The 18,877-nt window shown below is 43.3% G+C and overlaps 2 protein-coding genes across 2 annotated transcripts in view; both read left to right on the top strand.

Annotated features, from left to right (window-relative positions):
• Positions 1–1,959, top strand: part of LOC119445938 (venom metalloproteinase antarease-like TtrivMP_A) — a 161,550-nt gene extending 159,591 nt beyond the window's left edge. The window contains exon 15 of the mRNA XM_049663742.1: positions 1,842–1,959. Coding sequence (XP_049519699.1) covers positions 1,842–1,874 — 33 coding nt within the window. The 3' untranslated portion in view covers positions 1,875–1,959. The remainder of the gene's footprint in view (positions 1–1,841) is intronic.
• A 13,059-nt stretch (positions 1,960–15,018) lies between these two features.
• On the top strand, positions 15,019–17,528 carry LOC119444065 (uncharacterized). The gene is made up of 2 exons (XM_037708573.2): positions 15,019–15,400; positions 17,206–17,528. Exons 1-2 carry the CDS (start codon positions 15,124–15,126, stop codon positions 17,385–17,387), a joined length of 459 nt encoding a protein of 152 aa, XP_037564501.1. The 5' UTR covers positions 15,019–15,123; the 3' UTR covers positions 17,388–17,528.
• Positions 17,529–18,877: the final 1,349 nt, after the last annotated feature.

An 18,877-nucleotide genomic window follows, 5' to 3' on the forward strand; every position in this document is an offset into this window, starting at 1 on the left:
CGAATAACCTAATTTGTGTGACTATATATATATATGTCACTATTTCTACGCTAATTTTGTTAATGCGTAGGTCGTTCCCGCGTATTCCACCAGCTTATTCTCAAAATACATAATGTAGGTAGTTTTCCTCACTCCTAAATTCCTTTTTGTCAGGCTGCTTTAACCGATCACTACATGGAAATTGTTCTCGACATTGGTATACTACAGGTCTGAAATCCAAAAGCGATCACCCTTGCCACGAACAGAGAAGCGGAACCTCTCTTTTTACTGTCTTGCAGCACTGGTGACCTGCATGAGCGCTGCAGCGTGATTTTATTTCTGTGTTTACACAGCTTTATACAGTGCTCGCGCATATTTTGTGCAAGCGGACTTGTCGGAGATGCTGCGCAAGTTCGGCATTGGACAGCAAACACTCAATGCTCATTCATCATTCATTATATAATTTTTTTCTTGCGCTACTCCGTTTCCCTTAATATAGAATATTAGAAAGTATGGATGCTCGTCTGTGCAGCATCTCGACCTTTCGTTCCATTACCATCTCTGCTGTCATTTTGGGTGATCTTTGAATGCCTGCAGTGTGTCTAAATCCATTTGCACATCCTGTCAGACTGTAGTGACTACCCGCCCAATCAGACGAATCTTGGGCGACACTATCGGACGAATGTGAAAACATGGGTATTATTAAAAAAAAAAAAAAAGGCTGGGTTACAACGGCCTCCCGTTAGGGGGTCCTGACAGTAGCTCCTCAGGATCAAATAAAGTTCGTTGTCTGTCTGTCTGCAATTGAGGATGAAAAAGGCAGTTCTGCGATACCGAAGAAAATTTAGAGCTATTTGATTAGTCAACCAGACTAGGTTACCGCGAAAGCTGGCGCTAGTGAATGCCATAGAAACAGTAAAAGTAGACACAAGGTGTGCAGTTTTACACATGGCCCCATCCTGCGAGCCGGACTTGGTCACGGCGTTCCTCAAGTTTTTTGAAGGCGAAATAGTGTGGCAGACCCAGTGATAAAATGCATCTTCTGCGGCAAAAATGGGGTCTCGGCTTTTGCTGTCTTTCATTAAGTTTCATTGTGTTTCATTCAATAAGTTTGGCGATGAAACTAGAGAGGTTAATTCTATAGCATACCGATCATTTGCGTAAAGTATTCAAATGGCTATAGAATCGTTCAGTATTTTGTCATAACGCTGTAACTCAGTGAAACTTTGTAAAAGGGTTACAGGAAACCTTACGCTATAGTGGAGACCCGAAGTCAGGTTCTGTATATAAAGCGCGTGTTGTAGGCTAGTAGACGGATGTGTGATCGATTAATTAGCCCGGCAACCAGAAACCGCTGGTTTATTCCCGAGAACGCTTGGCTCGAGGAGCCCGAACACGGCGTAGAAACGTGTTCAAGTAAAACTGAAGAACTACGAAAAGGAAGGTCCCACCAGACAGTTTGTATACTTTTTTGCTGTATATATGGGTTCCACAGCGAAACGAAAATACACATAATCTGAATGGCCGAGAATCTGCTATGAGCATAGACCATCGTAAAGGAAGGAATATGCCTCGGCACGACGACAATAATGTATTATCCAGTAAAATAAATGATTCATTCAATGCTTACGTTGAACTAAACCTACTAAAACACCATAGTTCGAATAGATACGCGACGAATGCAGATGCGCGGAGAGGAAATACGTATATGCTAGCACTTAAAAAGTATGCGTGAAAGCAATGGAATTAAACGAGCATCCCCAATCCTCACTCTATATGAGTATTGACAACCTTCAAAGTCGCATTAAGGTGTCGCGAAGCGTTGAAATTAATAATTCCGTTATTTACCTATTCCTTCACAGATATGCCACAATATGAAGTGCGTTAGCCCCTAGCGCAATAATAAGCTTACATGTGCAAGAATGTGAATTTACCGGAAAAAAAAGCATTTGCGGCTGGCATCCTACCACACCAAGTTCCACTCATAAGCAGAATAAATATTGTTTATGCATGAATTGACACTTTTGCATTGTTCTTTTTCTTCCCATACCGCAATTTTGTGAACCGTTCGCTCCGATCAGTCTTTCCTTGATGCGGTTCCATATGTTGAGGAATTGTTGCTGCTGTAGTACAATGAGCTTGAAAAGTAAGCAGCTGTATTTCAGAACTAACTTGCGAGGAGCCTTAGAATAAGGGTTCAGGAAATTAGGCTAGACAGTCGTTTATAAGTATCAATCTCAGAAAATATTTCGAACCAAAAGATTTTTAATAAGCATTTCGTTGGCAATAATACTCCTGCTACCAACCCTCTTCTCGGCGATGACTTGGCCAATATCTGCACCGAAAGTATGTTCCTTTATCCCACAGATAAAGTTGTAACTTAGAGGAATTTCATGACTTTAAAGAATACGAGAATACTATAGATGTAGACAACCTCCAAATGAGGCCAATCAAAACAATACTTCAATACATAGTGCCCGTACTTGCATACATGTATAATTTGTCGACATGTATTAGGGGAATTCGGAGACGCAATTAAATATCAACAGTGGGTTTTATATAAATGCGGAGACAAAAATGTGCCTCAAAATTACCGACCGATATTGATCCCACCTATTTTTGCTATAGCCCTTCAAAAAAAATCTTGCATTATTGGCTCAACAACTTTTTTTTCACAGGATAAAGCTTTTTTCTGAATTGCAACATGGTTATCGTATAGGACGATCAACCGAATCATCATTATTAGAATTGACAGGACTTGTACTAATAAACATCCAAAACAAACTAAAAATTTTAGCCTTACCCGCCGTGGTTGCTCAGTGGCTATGGTGTTGGGCTGCTGAGCACGAGGTCGCGGTATCGAATCCCGGCCACGGCGGCCGCATTTAGATAGGGGCGAAATGCGAAAACAACCGTGTACTTAGATTTAGGTGCACGTTAAAGAACCCCAGGTGGTCAAAATTTCCTGAGTCCCCCACTACGGCATGCCTCATAATCAGGTCGTGGTTTTGGCACGTAAAACCCCATAATTTAATTTAATTTAAAGACTTTAGCCTTACTCATAGGCTTCAGCAAGGTGTTTGATTCACTTGACCATAAAATAATTTAATAATCTGCGGAATACGTCGTAAACCTTTATCTTTAATTACATTTTACCTTACCAACAGAATTCAGTATGTATGTATCGGCACGCACAAATCATCCTTACTAACAATAACGACAGGCGCGCCGCAAGGAAGCGTATTGGGGCCGCCTTTGTTTAATATTTATATAAATAGCATAATTAACATTGATTGCACAGTAAAATTCATTATATATGCAGATGATTGCACCGTGCTTCTCTGTGGTTGATTATGATTATGGTCAAACTGGCGGTTGACCATAATCATATCATTGAAAAACTTGTTAGCCGGTCTTTATCCAATTCGCTTAAAATTAATTCCTCAAAAACAAAAGTTATGTTTCTTTTCGAGCCAGAAACAAGGCTATAAGGCCAGATCACGTCATTAAATATGGTAATTTTGATATTCAAGTGCTTAATAAACACACAATTATCGGCGTAACACTATCTTCGACTCTTACATGGGGTTCACAGATTTTAAACCCATGTAAAAATACTGCGTTTGTCAGTGGTGCGATGTCACGTTGTCGAGCGCTTTGTTGAATTATTAAGATTGAAATATATTATGCATTGTTTGCTTCTCGAATTAATTATTGTAGTTTTGTCTGGCTACCAACAACTAAAATGAACACACGAAAAGTTCTGATATTGTAAAAAACAAAGTTATACGACAGATTGCCAACGTTGAATCTAGCAAAGTTCTTTTCAAAACGTCAACACAAGTCGTATAAAAACACATATGACTATCGTGTTCTGGCGTATTTTTATCATTCAACTAAATATTTAGGCAGTTCTGAGAAAAAACGGCGACCTTACGCGTACGGAGGTCTGTCTTAAATATGCGCCGCACAGACATGTGATTCATGCCACGGTTTCGCACAGATTACAAACTTCAAGTGCTAAAATATAATCTCATACAAACACCAAGCATCTTATAATCTTATACAAATACAAACAAACACCATACATGTCGAAATCTCAGATGCGAGCATTTCTTGCAAAAGTGGTGTAGTAGATGTTTGTTGTATCAATTCATTTATTTTTATATATAACCCTCACATTTCTGTTTCTTGTGTATTAATAACGCACCCTTTTTATTTTCCTCCTATACTATATTTATTGGCTGGCGTTGTCTATCAGCATATATGCTAAAATTTCAACTTCATGTATTCTTGTTACTTATCTTGTTTATGCCGTTTCGCTGTATCTGCCTTGTAGCGCCTACCTGGGCCTCTGTCAAGCTGTCTACACAGCTTTTAGCCCAGGTAGCCATCCAGTACTATGTGGTGAATAAACCGAATGAATGAATTGAACATGATTGTTGAGTCGTTTCGCCGACCAAGTAACCACAAATGGGGTAGATAAACCTTGTAAATTCTGTGGCTTATTACTATTAATGTTATCAGAAAACATTATTTTTAACAGCGAAGCTGTTCTAGCTAACCGTAAAAAGTGGCGCCTGCTGTCGAAAAAGTGGCGCCTGCTGTCGCCGAGCTATGACGTTACTGTGTTGCCTAGCAACCACCTCGCGGAGCGGCGTGTGCTTCGCTTCCTCTCCGTGCTTTGCACATGTGGCCTTGTCATGGGACGTTAAGGGGAGGGATGGAAAGCATGCGCGCGGCGCGCGCAATGTTCGGGAGAGGGAAAGAGAAAATGAGATCGAGGTTACAGTGGCTAGAATAGGGGAAGTGTGATTACCGCCCCGCGGCTCCTATGGCAACCGCCGTCGCCGCTTGTGATGCATCCGCCGGGGGGCGCTCGCACTCGTTTATACGTCGAGCTGAGCGCCCGATACGCGAGTTTCTCTCGCTTGTTGTTGGAAATTCTTGTGCGAAGTGATGTTTCGTGCGGTGCTGACAAGTGCTCAGGGATGAGCCGCCGTCAAAGTCACTGTTTTGTGCTTGGCTGCGCATGACCGCATGGTTACAAATCGTGCAAAACGAAGAGCGAGCATCCACAAGAGAGAGAGAGAGAGAAAAAAAAAAAGCACTTGAAACTTCGCAGGACGATAATGAGAACCATGAAAAGGAATGTGCATTGTGTTCAGTTACACACCTTCATGTTAAATTTTAAGTACAGTGGCTATAGTAGCTTTAAGTGTGTTAATCGACTTGGTGTGTATCATTTCCTTGCTTTACAAGAATGTTGCTTAAAATATTTTATTCTTGGTTCTTCACTCTTGTTTTCTCTCGGTTGTGCACAGTTGTTATTGGTTCTCTTTTGTGTATGCGCTGCGTCGAAACCGGTATTTCTACCTTTGCTTTATGCGCATTACCATTACATGAGGGCTGCAGTAATTTTGTCTGTATTGTTGATGCCCCATGCTGCTGCTTTGCAATGTAAGAGGCGAGAACCTATTAACTTGAGCACTTAATTTTTGTCCCTGGTCGCGGGATCGAGTCGCGGCCACGGCGGCCGCATTTCGATAGAAGCGACATGCGAAAACACCCGTGTGCTTAGATTTAGGTGCACGCTAAAGAACCCCAGGTGGTCCAGGAGTCCCCCACTACGGCGTGCCTCATAATCAGATCGCGGTTTTGGCACGTAAAAACCCATAATTTTTAATTTTTGTTCCTGTGTTATCCCCATTGAAACTGGGCAAGCAAAGGAAACAGGAATTCTAATGTTCTCATTATTATTTTAAATGCACCGTCAGCCTTTTTCGGTGTTCTCGTCAAATGTGTTCTGTTTATTTATGTTCCTTTAACCGAACCTGTTTTTTTTTGTTTTTTTTTTTTTAATTCTTGTCAAGTATATGGTGTTCTGTTTGTTCGAAACGCATTGAAATTAAAAGTTTGTTATGAGCGACGAGCTCGAAACTAATTATGTTTCCTCGTAACATTTATTGAAGCGACACTTTACAGTACACGGCAACACAGTGATTGATAAAAATTATCAATAATTCCGCCATATTTCGCTCATAACATCCCAGTTTCCAAGAAATCGCGCAAACGTGAAAATATTGAGCGAGCCAAGGCAACTTTCTATGTAACAATCATCGGTGCATTCCAATTAAGGGCAGTTGCATATATTTAAGTGAAATCCAATTGCATCTTTCTTTAATGAACAACCCAGGGACTAAATTCATCTTTGCAAGCAAGGAGAGTTGTTTTCGTTCAAGCGTGCGTTTATAGACAGTAATTTGCGCGTAAAATAAGACCGCATTGAAGAAATAAAACTCGAGGCGCGTCTGCGCGGCCTCCCAGGTAAACATGCCAAGACGGCCAAGATCTCGCGAGCAAAAAACGTGTTATATGCGAATTTATAGGGCGCATATGTCGCTATTATGTTGCTGCGATCTTCGCGAACACGAGCGGCTGAGCAAGATGTGCCATTCGAGGTAAAGAAAAGGAAATTCGCAACTCGAATCGGGGCGCTTATCCGGCTAGTCGATCGTCGGGCCTGGCCGGGCGACGTGAATGCAAGCGTGAGCGCCGCCTTGCGGCTGCATCTCAAACGCTCACGCGAGCGGCGGGGCCTTCGTCACACTTCCCTATTCTAGCCACTGTATCGAGGTGGAGAGATAAACAAATTCTACCAGCACCAGCGAGGCAATGCGCAGAGCTGCTGCCGACACCGCCCGCGTTGCCTAGCTGCGCATGCGCCGAAGCAGTATAGCGATGATGTCACCTCGCGTTGCCTTGTAACCGCCGGCGCAGCTGCGCGCTCGCTTCGCCCGACATAAACACGGCTCCTGGCTGCTTGCCTGCATTTGTGGCAGGCCAGGAAGGCTGTCGCTCGTAGGCGCCGACGCATCCAGCGCTAGTCAGGCGAAATGTCGCGAAAGGAAGGTACCTGCGAAAATGATCGCTCGAGAATACCTTCCCTAGATGCGTAGTTACGTTAAACCAAGCTAAGTCCTAGCAGCAACCAAGTTAATACCTAGTAGTAGCAGCCAGTAAGACTTGAGGATTGACACTTTCGCTCTGCCGAAGATTTGCACGGCCAAGTACAAGCTTGCCCGCTTTTTTGTGATCGATCTGCAGTCAACAATTTCGAATCTAGATGCATAGCCAAGCTACCCGATTTAAAAAGTAACTCTTGTCGCTGCGAGCTGCTTATTAAGTTATAGTGACAAAAGAACGATGAATACATACTCTTTGGCACACCATTCAAAGAAGCAACGCTTAGTAAGCCACGGACATTTTCTCATGTAGTGTTTTAAATTCCTCTTGGAACAATATAAAAACTGGGGTGACGTTATGCGCCGACTGCTCGCCACCAAGAATGGTAATTGATTCTCAACTACCGGTCTTCCAGTTAGCACTACCTTCCCCTGACGCAGTGCGTGTAATTAACATATCAGTATTATACTCGTAGGCGTAGGTATAAATAGCCTTGCCTATCACTTCTTTGTTTGGGCCCATCGTTTCCTCCCGGTGACTGCATAAAACGCTGACACCGTAACGCTGAATACCCCAAGACTAATGACGGTAAATTATAAAATTATTGTCGTCAAAATGGAAAGTTGAAATAGGCTCTTCAACCACCTCTCGGGCTTTGTCAGAAAACGCATTTCGCGAATAGCATACGCAGCTGTGGAAATCTCAGCCAAGTTTTGCAGTCGTGGGCGGCAAGTGTGGTTAGTAAGCGGTGCGTGAACTTACCTTTATCCCAAATAACTTCTTTTCAAAAAGAGGCCTTCTTCACACACTTTTCGAAGCTGTCGACGACTGGCATATGTCGTGATATGTAAGATTACCATCATTCTCATCAGCCTATATTTATATTCAGTGCTGGATGAAGGCCGCTCCCTGTGATCTCCAATTACCCCTGTCTTGTGCTAGCTGATTCCAACTTGTGCTTGCAAATATCCTAAATTTATCACCCCACCTAGTTTTCTGCCGTCCTCGACTACGCTTACCTTCTCTTGGTATTCATTCTGTAACTCTAATGGTCCCTCGGCTATCCATCCGACGCATTACATGACCAGCCAAGCTCCATTTTTTTCTCTTAATGTTAATTAGAATATCGGCTATCCCCGCTTGCTCTCTGGTCCACACCACTCTCTTCCTGTCTCTTAACGTTATCCCAGCCAGTGCCTGATAATTCTTCAAATAGCGCTCTTAAGCAAGGCTCACTCGAAAGGGTGCTCGTGTTGAACGTTGCCAGGTTCAGTTTCCAGTGGCGGTCTGTCCGGATGCAGGGATTCTTACCACCTTCGGCCACGTCGCAGGTGGGACCACCGCCTTGGTCCAGTGCTCCGCAGCTTCTGGGGACGAAGTGTCATGGGTTAGTTGCAGGAGTCACGAGGGAGGCAGTAGCCGAATACTGCACCAGGGAGCCCAAGTGCTGTTCTGGAGAGGGAGTGACGTTGTTGAAGCTTAGTGGACCTTCCTAATTTGGTTGCACCTGGACTAGTAGAGCCCCACTAGCTCTCGCCAATATCTTTTTTTTTTTTTTTTGCTGGTGTCAGGTGCAACTCCGTGCCTGAGAATGTACTAGACTGGAGGAGGATTCTAACTTCCAATTAGAATCCCGCTATTCTACCTCTGCTCCACGCATACAAGGCTGTCATAGATTACCAGAGAACCATACATGGCTGCTATTGTCCGAAAGCTGACATCTATAAAGAAGGCGGCCTAGATCAGTGCGCTTCATCCTGCTGTTACTGTCTATGCTAATTGACGCAGTTCAATAAACAGGCCGAAGTAAGCCAAAATCTGCGTTTCAAATTTCGATAAAAATTTGCGCACCTTTGGAAGAAGTCAAGTAATGTCTGCTTACGACGGAGCCCTGCCCGCCTACGTGAGAATGAATCTTTAACCGAAACGCTTATTGGTGTGGTAGCCATGGGGTCTTGCTAATGCTAATTTTGAATAGTTTCGAGCACTCGACTAACTTAGAACCTCTAGTAACTTAAGCCCAGACCACACGTTCGCTTACGCACGCCGAGCATTGGTGATCGTCCAATTACTTACTATCTTTCCAAATTTTTAAAAAAGATTTTCTTGCCACAATATTTGTGTTTGCTTTTCATTTAAGCTTTAGTGTACTACTGTTTAGAAGAGTACATCAAAAGAGAAGAATGCTAAAGCAATAATATTTGCTTTTAGGAGCACAGAAAAAAAGAACTCATATATTTACCTCCTCGGGCTACAGCAACAACAACCACAATAACCACCATCTCCCGCCGTGGGCATGTGTCATGCCTACTGAGGCTGGGAAGAAGACGAAGATATTCCCTCTCGTATGCCCGCCCCACCCGTTTAGCCGCCGAGACGAAGAGAGAGGAAGAAGATTCCTTCAACGGCTACGTCTACTCCATTCATCGGAGCTTCGCGGCCTTCGCTGCTCGGATTATCGGGCCGCTGCTCGCCGCTGCTCGCCGCTCGCCTGCTGTCTTCGTCTGCTGTCCTGTCTCGGGTGTGGTCAAGTATCGGGCGGCGGTTATCTATTGCTCTTTTAACGTCTCGATTGTTCTTTTGATTCATTTATTGATCTTTTTTCTTCACCTTTAGGATTATTGTGTCGCGAGTGTAAAGTCAGACTAACCTGATGTCTCTTTCTTCCCCCGGTCAAGGGCATTCCCCTTGGCTAGCCTCAATCCCTTCCCGAGAGTGGCCAATAGACTCTTTTTTACGCAGTGGCAACAAAAGTGTCCCTGTGGCTCTTGTGCCTACAAATGGGGGATCGATTCAGATGAAGAATCCGAAAGCGATTCAGGTGGAGCTTCGAAAGGCCTCCTCCCAGTTCCAAAAGATCACCGAGGTCCGCCAGTTTGGTCGCGGTGGTATTCTTTGCTGCTCATCGGATCAGGAGTGCGTTCGAGACCTTCTAAACTGTTCTGAATTCGCATCGAATCCGGTGAGCCCGTTTATTCCACCACACCTTGCATGCTCGAAAGGCTTAGTTCGTGGGGTCGACGCGAGCCTGGACCCCTCAGAAGTGCTAGACTTATTTTCAGTTGCTGGAGCTGTATCCGTATACCGGTGTAGCCGAATTATTGAGAACAGGAAGTCACCTACGGAGTCGGTGATTGTTACGTTCGCGGGAACAGTTCGTCCAACTGAAATCAAGGCATGGCCCCTGATATACAGAGTAGAGCCACTTTCCCCAAGACCACTACAGTGCTTGAAATGTTGGCGCTACGGACACACTATAAAAGGATGCAGATCGGTTACTCGATGCCGCCTATGTGGAGAGAATCACGACAGCACAGAATGTAAGTCGCAGGAAGAAAACTGCTGCCTATGCAATGAAGCACACCCTGCAGACTATTCAAACTGTTCTGCAAAGGAACGAGAATTAAGAATACTAGAAGTGGTGGAACGCAGGCGTTGCTCACGTAGGGAAGCAGTTACAGAAGTTCAGGGAAGATCCCAGGGCTACGCAGGCGTAACAGCTCGTCACACCGCTAGTATGGATGTTTCTCTATCCAAGGCCATAGCAGAGGCAGTAGAGAAAGCTATGGAAAAGGCAATGGAACGACTTGCAACAACTCTTTTTGAGTCCTTGACACAAATGATGACTAGCCAGATGGCGCAGGTCATTGGTGCAGCCTCTACCCAATCTCCTGCATACCAGGTTGCAAATGTACTAAACATAACTCAAAAACAAACATTGTCATCAAACTCGTCAGCTGACTCCCCTTGCGCAGGACCTTCTACTCAAGTAGAACGGACGGAACCGGAACCCCTAACGGAAGAGTATGAAGACTACCAGGATGTAGACATGGAACACAAAAGTCTAAAACGCACACGATCTCCTCCCCACAAAATTTCTTCAAAGTCAAAAACTCAAAAATATGAAAAAGTGAACCTTTCCAAGAAGGACTTTTTGAAAGAGACTATTTTGGATCAGGCGGTTTCCGCTACCGTTCTATCTTCACCATAGGGTCTCTAAAAATCTTGCAGTGGAATTGTCGTTCAATTGTTTCTGCTACTACAGATCTATCGTATATTTCTTCTCAATTTTCTCCAGACATCATTATCTTACAAGAAACCTGGCTTTCAAATGGTCAAAAATATTCTCTAAAATATTATCGAATGTTTCGTTTGGATCGGCCTGCCAGAGGTGGTGGCGTTGCTTTCTTGGTTTCAAATAAATTTAGTCACAAAGCAACGATATCGTTTCAAAGAATGTCTACCGAATGTGAAATTTTAGCATTAGACATTTCACTCCCAGACTGCTCCCCTTTTACCTTAGTTAATTTATATTTCCCAGCAGGAGTGCAGGATACATTTTCTCTAGACACCGTATTAGCTTCCTGCAGAAAAGACATAGTATTCGCTGGTGACTTTAATTCACACCATGTATCTTGGGGTTTTAAAACTGATTCAGAAGGAAAACGCCTGTGGGAATGGACTCTTGATAATAATCTATCTTGTCTAAATTCAAAAGTTATTACGTTTCTTCGCGGACAGTCTCAATCGGCTATAGATCTCACTTTCTCCAGCTCATCTTTAGCTATATCATCGTGGAATACTATAGACTGTGCTACGAACAGCGACCACCTCCCAATTATTTTTCAAATTGATTTCCCTGTGATTTCTCTTAGAAGGAAAAATAACTCATTTATAAACTATAACAAACTTCAAAAAGACTTGAAGTCTACGATGCTTTCACGTACGGATATGCAAGAGGATATTAGGGCTCTGAGCCTCTGTGCAGTTTTAAAGCGTTCCGCGAAGAATGCAACAGTTAATTTAACCTGCAACACAGGTAAACCATTAAGTCCGTGGTGGAATTCAGATTGCGCGAGGGCCCACCGAAAACGAAAAGCTGCCTGGAAGCAACTTCTTTGTAATCAATGTCCAAAGAATTGGAGTGATTACCAATTTGTTGCTGCAACATTCAAGCGTACGATAGATAAAGCCAAAGAGGAGTATGATATGAATAAATACAATCATCTGTCTAAATCAAAAAACAAAAAAGCCCTTTTTAGGTTTTTACGCTCTCGAAAAATGATTCCAGTTCCAGCAAATATTGACTCTTCCGTGCTTTCGCCACGTGAATTATCCGAATTATTAGAAAATATTGGAAAAGGACTGAAAGATAGGTTCACTTCAATCATTCCACCGTACATAGTGAAACCGTTACCACTAGAGGAATTTAGGGAAGTCACAACACAAGAACTGGCGGATGTTGTTCGCTATCTGCCTTCTTCAGCGCCAGGACCAGATGGAGTTACCACAGCCGTGATAAAAATTCTGTATGAATTGTCCCCAGAAGAAATTTTGAATATGGTAAATTACTCTTTAAAAAATGCGTGGGTACCTTCAGAATGGAAACTTGCTAAGGTAATTCCGATACTTAAAAAACAGGGAGGTCGATATGATTTAGATAATATTAGACCAATTTCCCTAACATCAAACTTAGTTAAACTAATTGAACGAATTTTAAATTGTCGAATTACGACCTACATTTCTGAAAACTTAATACTTAGCCCCTGTCAAATTGGTTTTAGATCAGGGTGCTCGATTTGGTGTGCGCACGTAGATTTAGAGAGTCGCATAAAACTTGCTCGTCGCCGAAGAGAATATTCAGCATTAGTGACCCTGGATCTAGCAAAAGCTTATGATTCCGTGGAACATAGCATACTGATAAAGCAATTAGAGAATTACAGGTTTCCGAAATACATCACGGCGTGGTTGTCAGAATTTTTAAGGGAAAGAGAGTTCTACTGTTTTCAAAACGGATGTTCATCGTCTAGGTATAAGCAACAGAGGGGAGTACCACAAGGATCAGTATTATCTCCTGTTTTATTTAATATATTTTTAAGCTCCATCCCGCTGCTCCAGGACATTCATGTGTACGTTTATGCTGATGACATCGCTTTTTTTGCATCGAATGCTGATCTACATTCACTTTATCAAATGTTACAAAATTACTTATCTATGCTTGAAACTTGGATTGAAACCATACATATGTCTCTGAACGTTAGTAAAAGTGCACTCCTTCTCTTTCCTTTAGATGTTCCCGTTCACATTTCACTGATGTATCGTCAAGAGTTCATTCCTCAGGTGGATTCTCTTAAATATCTGGGAATTACATATGATGGAACACTAAACTGGAAAAGCCACATTGATAACGTCGCGTTTAAGGCAACTCGGGCTGTAGGATGGTTGCGTAAAATCAGTAACCGACGATACGGGCTGCGAAGAAACACATTAATTATGATATATAAAATGTATGTCCGACCAATCATGGAATTTGGATGTGTCTTATTTTCTGGGTGTCCAGCTTATAAAATTAAACCTTTGGTACTATTAGAAAAGGAAGCTCTGCGTTTGTGCCTTGGACTCCCTAAGTTTGTTGCAAACAACGTTCTGTATATGGAAGCGCGACTACCATGTTTAATTAGTAGATTCCAAATCCTTACTGTCCAAACGTACCTAAAGTTTTACGATTCTCCCCAAAGAAGATCAATGTATGTTTTCATTAATGAACCAAGTACGTTTTTTAATACTCATTGGTCGCGACTGCACACCCCTCAGATCGTATTCGTACAGGCACAGCTAACACCACTGAATGTACAAATTCAATGTATTCACCCAATAAGTCAATCCAAGAAAATCCTCCAAATTGAATTTGACGATATCTTCCCCTCGAATGCTAAACTAATGCCATTCCAATATTTAAATGACCAATTACAAGATTACCTCTCTCACCAGGAAACAAACAATATAATAGCCACGGACGCTTCAATGTTAAACGAAAAGGCTGGCGTAGGCATCTTTTCTCCTTCTCTTAGTTGGTCCTTTTCTATTCGCCTTCCGGATTACACGACTATTTTCATAGCAGAATTATTGGCGATTGTTTTAGCACTGCGCAAACTACCCCCGAATCAATTATCAGCTGTCGTAGTAACAGACTCTCGGTCGGTATGTGTGTCGCTTTCCTCGGCAACGAATTCAACTATCTTAAATGTGTTTCAAAATTTAATCCCTACAACGTTACAAAAAATTAATTTACTCTGGGTTCCTGGACACTGCGGTTTATACATAAACGAAATGGCAGATTTATTAGCCAGAACATCTTTAAATGGACCTGTGCTTCATATTTTACCGGATACAGCTTACGTCACTGCATCGAGATTCAGAACGTTTAGCCTACGAAATGACTTAATCAAATTATCGCTGATCCCATCTACAGACTTTCAGCATCTCGGTTTTGGCTGGAATAATCAGTGGTGTCCTTCTCGGCAGTTAGAAGTTACATTCTCCAAATTACGCTGTCGCATCCCGGAATTGAATTTCTATTTACACAGAGCTGGTCTGACGATGTCCCCTCTGTGCCAAAATTGTAAGGAAATTGAAACAATAGACCACTACTTTTTATCATGCCGACGTTATTCAAACCAGAGAACGAAATTACTCGAAGCTCCACTCTGCAAAATTGGATTAAGATTAAGTACACCAGTATTATTATCATTTGGGGCCTCCTCCCTCGGCTATTGTCACAGAGACGTTTGTTGCGCAGTCTTTCAATTTTTAACAGAAACAAGACGATTACCCTGTTAATTATAGTAACCTTATTCTACCTATCAGATCAGTATTCATTTCACTGAAATTTGTTTCTCCAAATTCGTTAGTAACATTGTATTTTTTCTGACCTTGATAATAACTATATTTTTCACCTTTCGGTTAGTCTGACTGCTCGTTGGCACAATACTCTAGGTATACAAAATTTTCTTTGTTTTTGTTTGTGCCTTCTTTACTTTGCGTATCTCATTGTCAAAAAGAATTTTTTTTTAGCTACCTACTGCCGCCCGATTCTTGGCCTATCCCCCTCAGTGGGTGCGAGCCATGGTGAAGGATCATCATCATCATCATTAGCCGCCGACTTTTTGGCCAATACCCCATAGTGGGTATGCGCCATGATATAGGCTCAAGCAAACAAGCAAGCAAGCGAGTGCCACAAGCTCAAAGGGGCTACATCTACAGAGAGTAAAACGCCCTCAGCAACCATAAATGTGCTTCCTGAAGTTTTTTTGAAGCCTCGTGAGTTATTCGAGCCGAAGAAAGACTTTCGACACCGGCGTCCAACCAGGCAGGGCGTTTATCCTCAAATCCAAGGTGATGCACACAGACCGCTCACCGCTTCTGGCTGAGGTTGAGCCGTTCGACGGCGAAGGAACTGAAGCGAACCTCCAACAGCCTTCCTCCCCCACGCTACAACAGACGGCATCGGTGGCCAGTGAAAGTGTAGACGCGGCCGGTATCCAGGTCGGCGATGGCCTGCTTGATTCCGGATCCATACACGGCGGTCCAGGGGGCAGAAGTGGCACAGATAACGCTTTTCGGGACGCTCCGAGCCCCTCTTCTCGATCAGTGGCTCCTCTTATGGAAGCAGAAGGTGAGATAAAAGCATTTCTGCTCAGGTTTGAAGGGAACCGTGAATACTCTTTCAAATGGTGGAAAATCATTCGCGTGCTAAGGGCGCCGTATTATGTATTGCTGCTTTGCAATGTTGTATGGTGCGCGTTTTGTGTCAAGACCATTAACCCTCGATTACCTTCAAAGCTTTCATTTATATTCCAAAACCTATTTCGGTCACCGTTCAGAGCCATATGTGTTCCGTGAATGCTTCTTATGAAGAATGGCCGTTACTGCCGGTATGGTCAGTGTTTGCGGCAATTACATGCGGTTCTGGCTTCCTAAACGCAAATATAATTTTTTTGCCTATTAATTTCGATTTCACCCCCTTTTTTTATTGTGTGAAGCGCGAACGCTTAACAGTGACACAGAAAATATACACGGGGACGAGAGCTCGTCTCATGTCTTCTTGTATCTGCGTCGTCATTAGTCGTTCGCGTATCACGCAAAAATTATGCGACATCAACCAGCCTATTTAGGTATACTAGCAACTATACCTATAGACTTCTCTTTCTGTTGTCATTCAGCACTTTTGTCCCAGCGCTCATATTCGCGAAAGCGCTATCACTTGCGCCATGATCATACTGCGGTTTGCGAGCAGTGTGCTTTGACGAAACTTATAAATAGGTAAAGCACTGTGCCGCGTGAAGTTTGCAGAATCTGACGTTTCCAAAATATAAAGCTAGAGAGTTTTTCATCTCAATAAGCTGTTCACTGGCAGTGCTTTTTATGTAGGAGCTCGTTTGTGTGCCAATTGTTTGTCGAAACGTGTATCTGCCCATAACTTCTCCCCGTATTACACTAACCGGGATTCGTACTTGGCCGTACTTTGCCGTGCTGTCCATTATATCAAAGTATTTCAACCAGAATGTAGCGCTTTTCACATAAAGATTTGTTTCAGCAATTACAGGTGAAACTTCAATAGTCTGTCTGTCTGTCTGTCTGTCTGTCTGTCTGTCCGTCTGTCCGTCCGTCCGTCCGTCCGTCCGTCCGTCCGTCCGTCCGTCCGTCCGTCCGTCTGTCCGTCTGTCTGTCTGTCTGTCTGTCTGTCTGTCTGTCTGTCTGTCTGTCTGTCTGTCTGTCTGTCTGTCTGTCTGTCTGTCTGTCTGTCTGTCTGTCTGTCTGTCTGTCTGTCTGTCTGTCTGTCTGTCTGTCTGTCTGTCTGTCTGTCTGTCTGTCTGTCTGTCTGTCTGTCTGTCTGTCTGTCTGTCTGTCTGTCTGTCTGTCTGTCTGTCTGTCTGTCTGTCTGTCTGTCTGTCTGTCTGTCTGTCTGTCTGTCTGTCTGTCTGTCTGTCTGTCTGTCTGTCTGTCTGTCTGTCTGTCTGTCTGTCTGTCTGTCTGTCTGTCTGTCTGTCTGTCTGTCTGTCTGTCTGTCTGTCTGTCGGTCGGTCGGTCGGTCGGTCGGTCTGTCGGTCTGTCGGGTCGGTCTGTCGGTCTGTCTGTCAGTCTGTCGGTCTAGTCTGTCTGTCTGTCTGTCTGTCTGTCTGTCTGTCTGTCTGTCTGTCTGTCTGTCTGTCCGTCCGTCCGTCCGTCCGTCCGTCCGTCCGTCCGTCCGTCCGTCCGTCCGTCCGTCCGTCCGTCCGTCCGTCCGTCCGTCCGTCCGTCCTCTAATGGCGAAACAATGTTTGACCATTAGAGGGTCAGTGCGGTCATATGGTAATTTTTGTTTGTTGAGGAGCATGTGCAGGGTTGAGACTGTATTACACTACTGCTTGTACCTATAACCGCCAGAGCTGAAACTCCGGATGCAACAAAAGCACTCTACTTCCTTCACCGTAAACTCAGGTGATCGAGCATCTCCGAGGCGCCGTCCACAAGAATGGCGTAGGCGTATCTCGCACATCTTCTCCCTCTCGCGCTACTCGCCAACGCTCCTGCTCATCACGCTGCTCAACCTGACCGTGATGCTCCTGCTGCTGCTCTTCTGGCGCCAGAAAATTGTCGACCATTCGTCGAAGTACCTTTGAGCTACTGGATTCAACCTCTATTTATGTGTGTCTCGTTTGTCGGCGTGAAGAAACGCCTCTTGTGCTATAGCAGAATAATGGGAAGCCTTAATATTTGCAGACGAGTTGCAAGTGTAGTTATACGAGTATTTGCAAAATTACCTTGCAGAAATAAAAATTCTTCTCAAATGGAATTTCAGATTCGCAACATATGAATGAGTGAACAATGTTTGTCGGCAATTTAGATGCTGACAATGTGACGAACTTAAAATCATCAGATCTTTCTCAATTGCACCTTGCACATGTGTCCAGATGCCCAGATGTTTGGTTCATACAATTGTTTGATTAAGGGAACTGATGATTTAATGTCAATGATGTACTTGCGCGCATACAAGTATTTCTATAATGTAACAGGAATTTGCCCTCTGCAGTAACAATATTTCCTTTTCTGCTTGTAAACATAAGCAAGAGGTCTTGCCCTTGCAGGTTTTCACTTTGATGCCTGCATATAATCCATACCAAAATGTACTTACAGTATGAGCAATATATATATATATATATATATATATATATATATATATAATTCAGTTGAATTTAAATGACTTGAACCTTAAGTTCCCTCTTGAAATGAGGTTCGCGAGAACGTTATGAGAACATTCGAATACGTTGAGGACAGTTTGCGGAGCGGATGGCATATCTTGCAACTAGACCTGAACCACTGAGGCGACGTCACCGTAACATCTCTTCACTCGGAAATTCTTATAGTAAAGGATGACCAAGTAATAAAGTGTATGGATAACATGTGTCCTACAATAGCGATCTTGATGACTCGCATTTCTTTCTAACGTCCTCATTTATTTCAGTCATATTTTACTTCGTTATTTCATGAATGGCCCGGACAAATAGACATTTGAATGCGTCGTATACTCTTTTCCTGCTGAAATCTGTGAAGACTGTTCAAGCATCCGTCCTCAGAACTTCAAATATCCAGTGCATGACGGCGTTGGTCACATCATTGTCTTCTAACTGCAGCTCTTCGCTGCTGTGAAGGCAAACCTACGAACAAGAGTGAGCAATAATGAACCGATGCAGCATGTGCATGACAGATCATCTGCCCTACGATAACAGCATTTATAGGAAACTTTCCACTTAATTGCATGCAGCAGAATTAAATTAAACATGTTTCGGCTTTGTTTCCACAAACTTCCTGAAGTTTGAACGTCCGTCCTCCACAGTGCAAAAACAAGACAAAATCTTGTCTTGAGATAAAGCTGCCCGCCATTAAGGCGGCAAATTGTAGGCTGAAATCATTGGTTATATTTCACGCGCATGTTTCATGCGGGTGGAAAAAGAGGTCATGGTGTCTGCATTGTGCGGGATGCCCTGGTTTACCCCTGCACCGAAGCCCACTACTATAGAACTTACCGTATAATTTGCCCACGACCTCTCGTTATAGTGCGCCGAGTACTGGAAGTTTTCTTTGCTTCGCTACTAATGGAAAGACAGTTCCA

Source organism: Dermacentor silvarum, chromosome 3 (assembly GCF_013339745.2).
Source record: "Dermacentor silvarum isolate Dsil-2018 chromosome 3, BIME_Dsil_1.4, whole genome shotgun sequence".
NCBI lineage: Eukaryota > Metazoa > Arthropoda > Arachnida > Ixodida > Ixodidae > Dermacentor > Dermacentor silvarum.

Bases quoted from the DNA above. Each gene is read 5' to 3' on its own strand.
- LOC119444065 (XM_037708573.2), top strand. From the start codon at position 15,124: ATGCACACAGACCGCTCACCGCTTCTGGCTGAGGTTGAGCCGTTCGAC. The intron at 15,401-17,205 runs GTGAGATAAAAG...CCGTAAACTCAG, and splicing joins TCCTCTTATGGAAGCAGAAG to GTGATCGAGCATCTCCGAGG.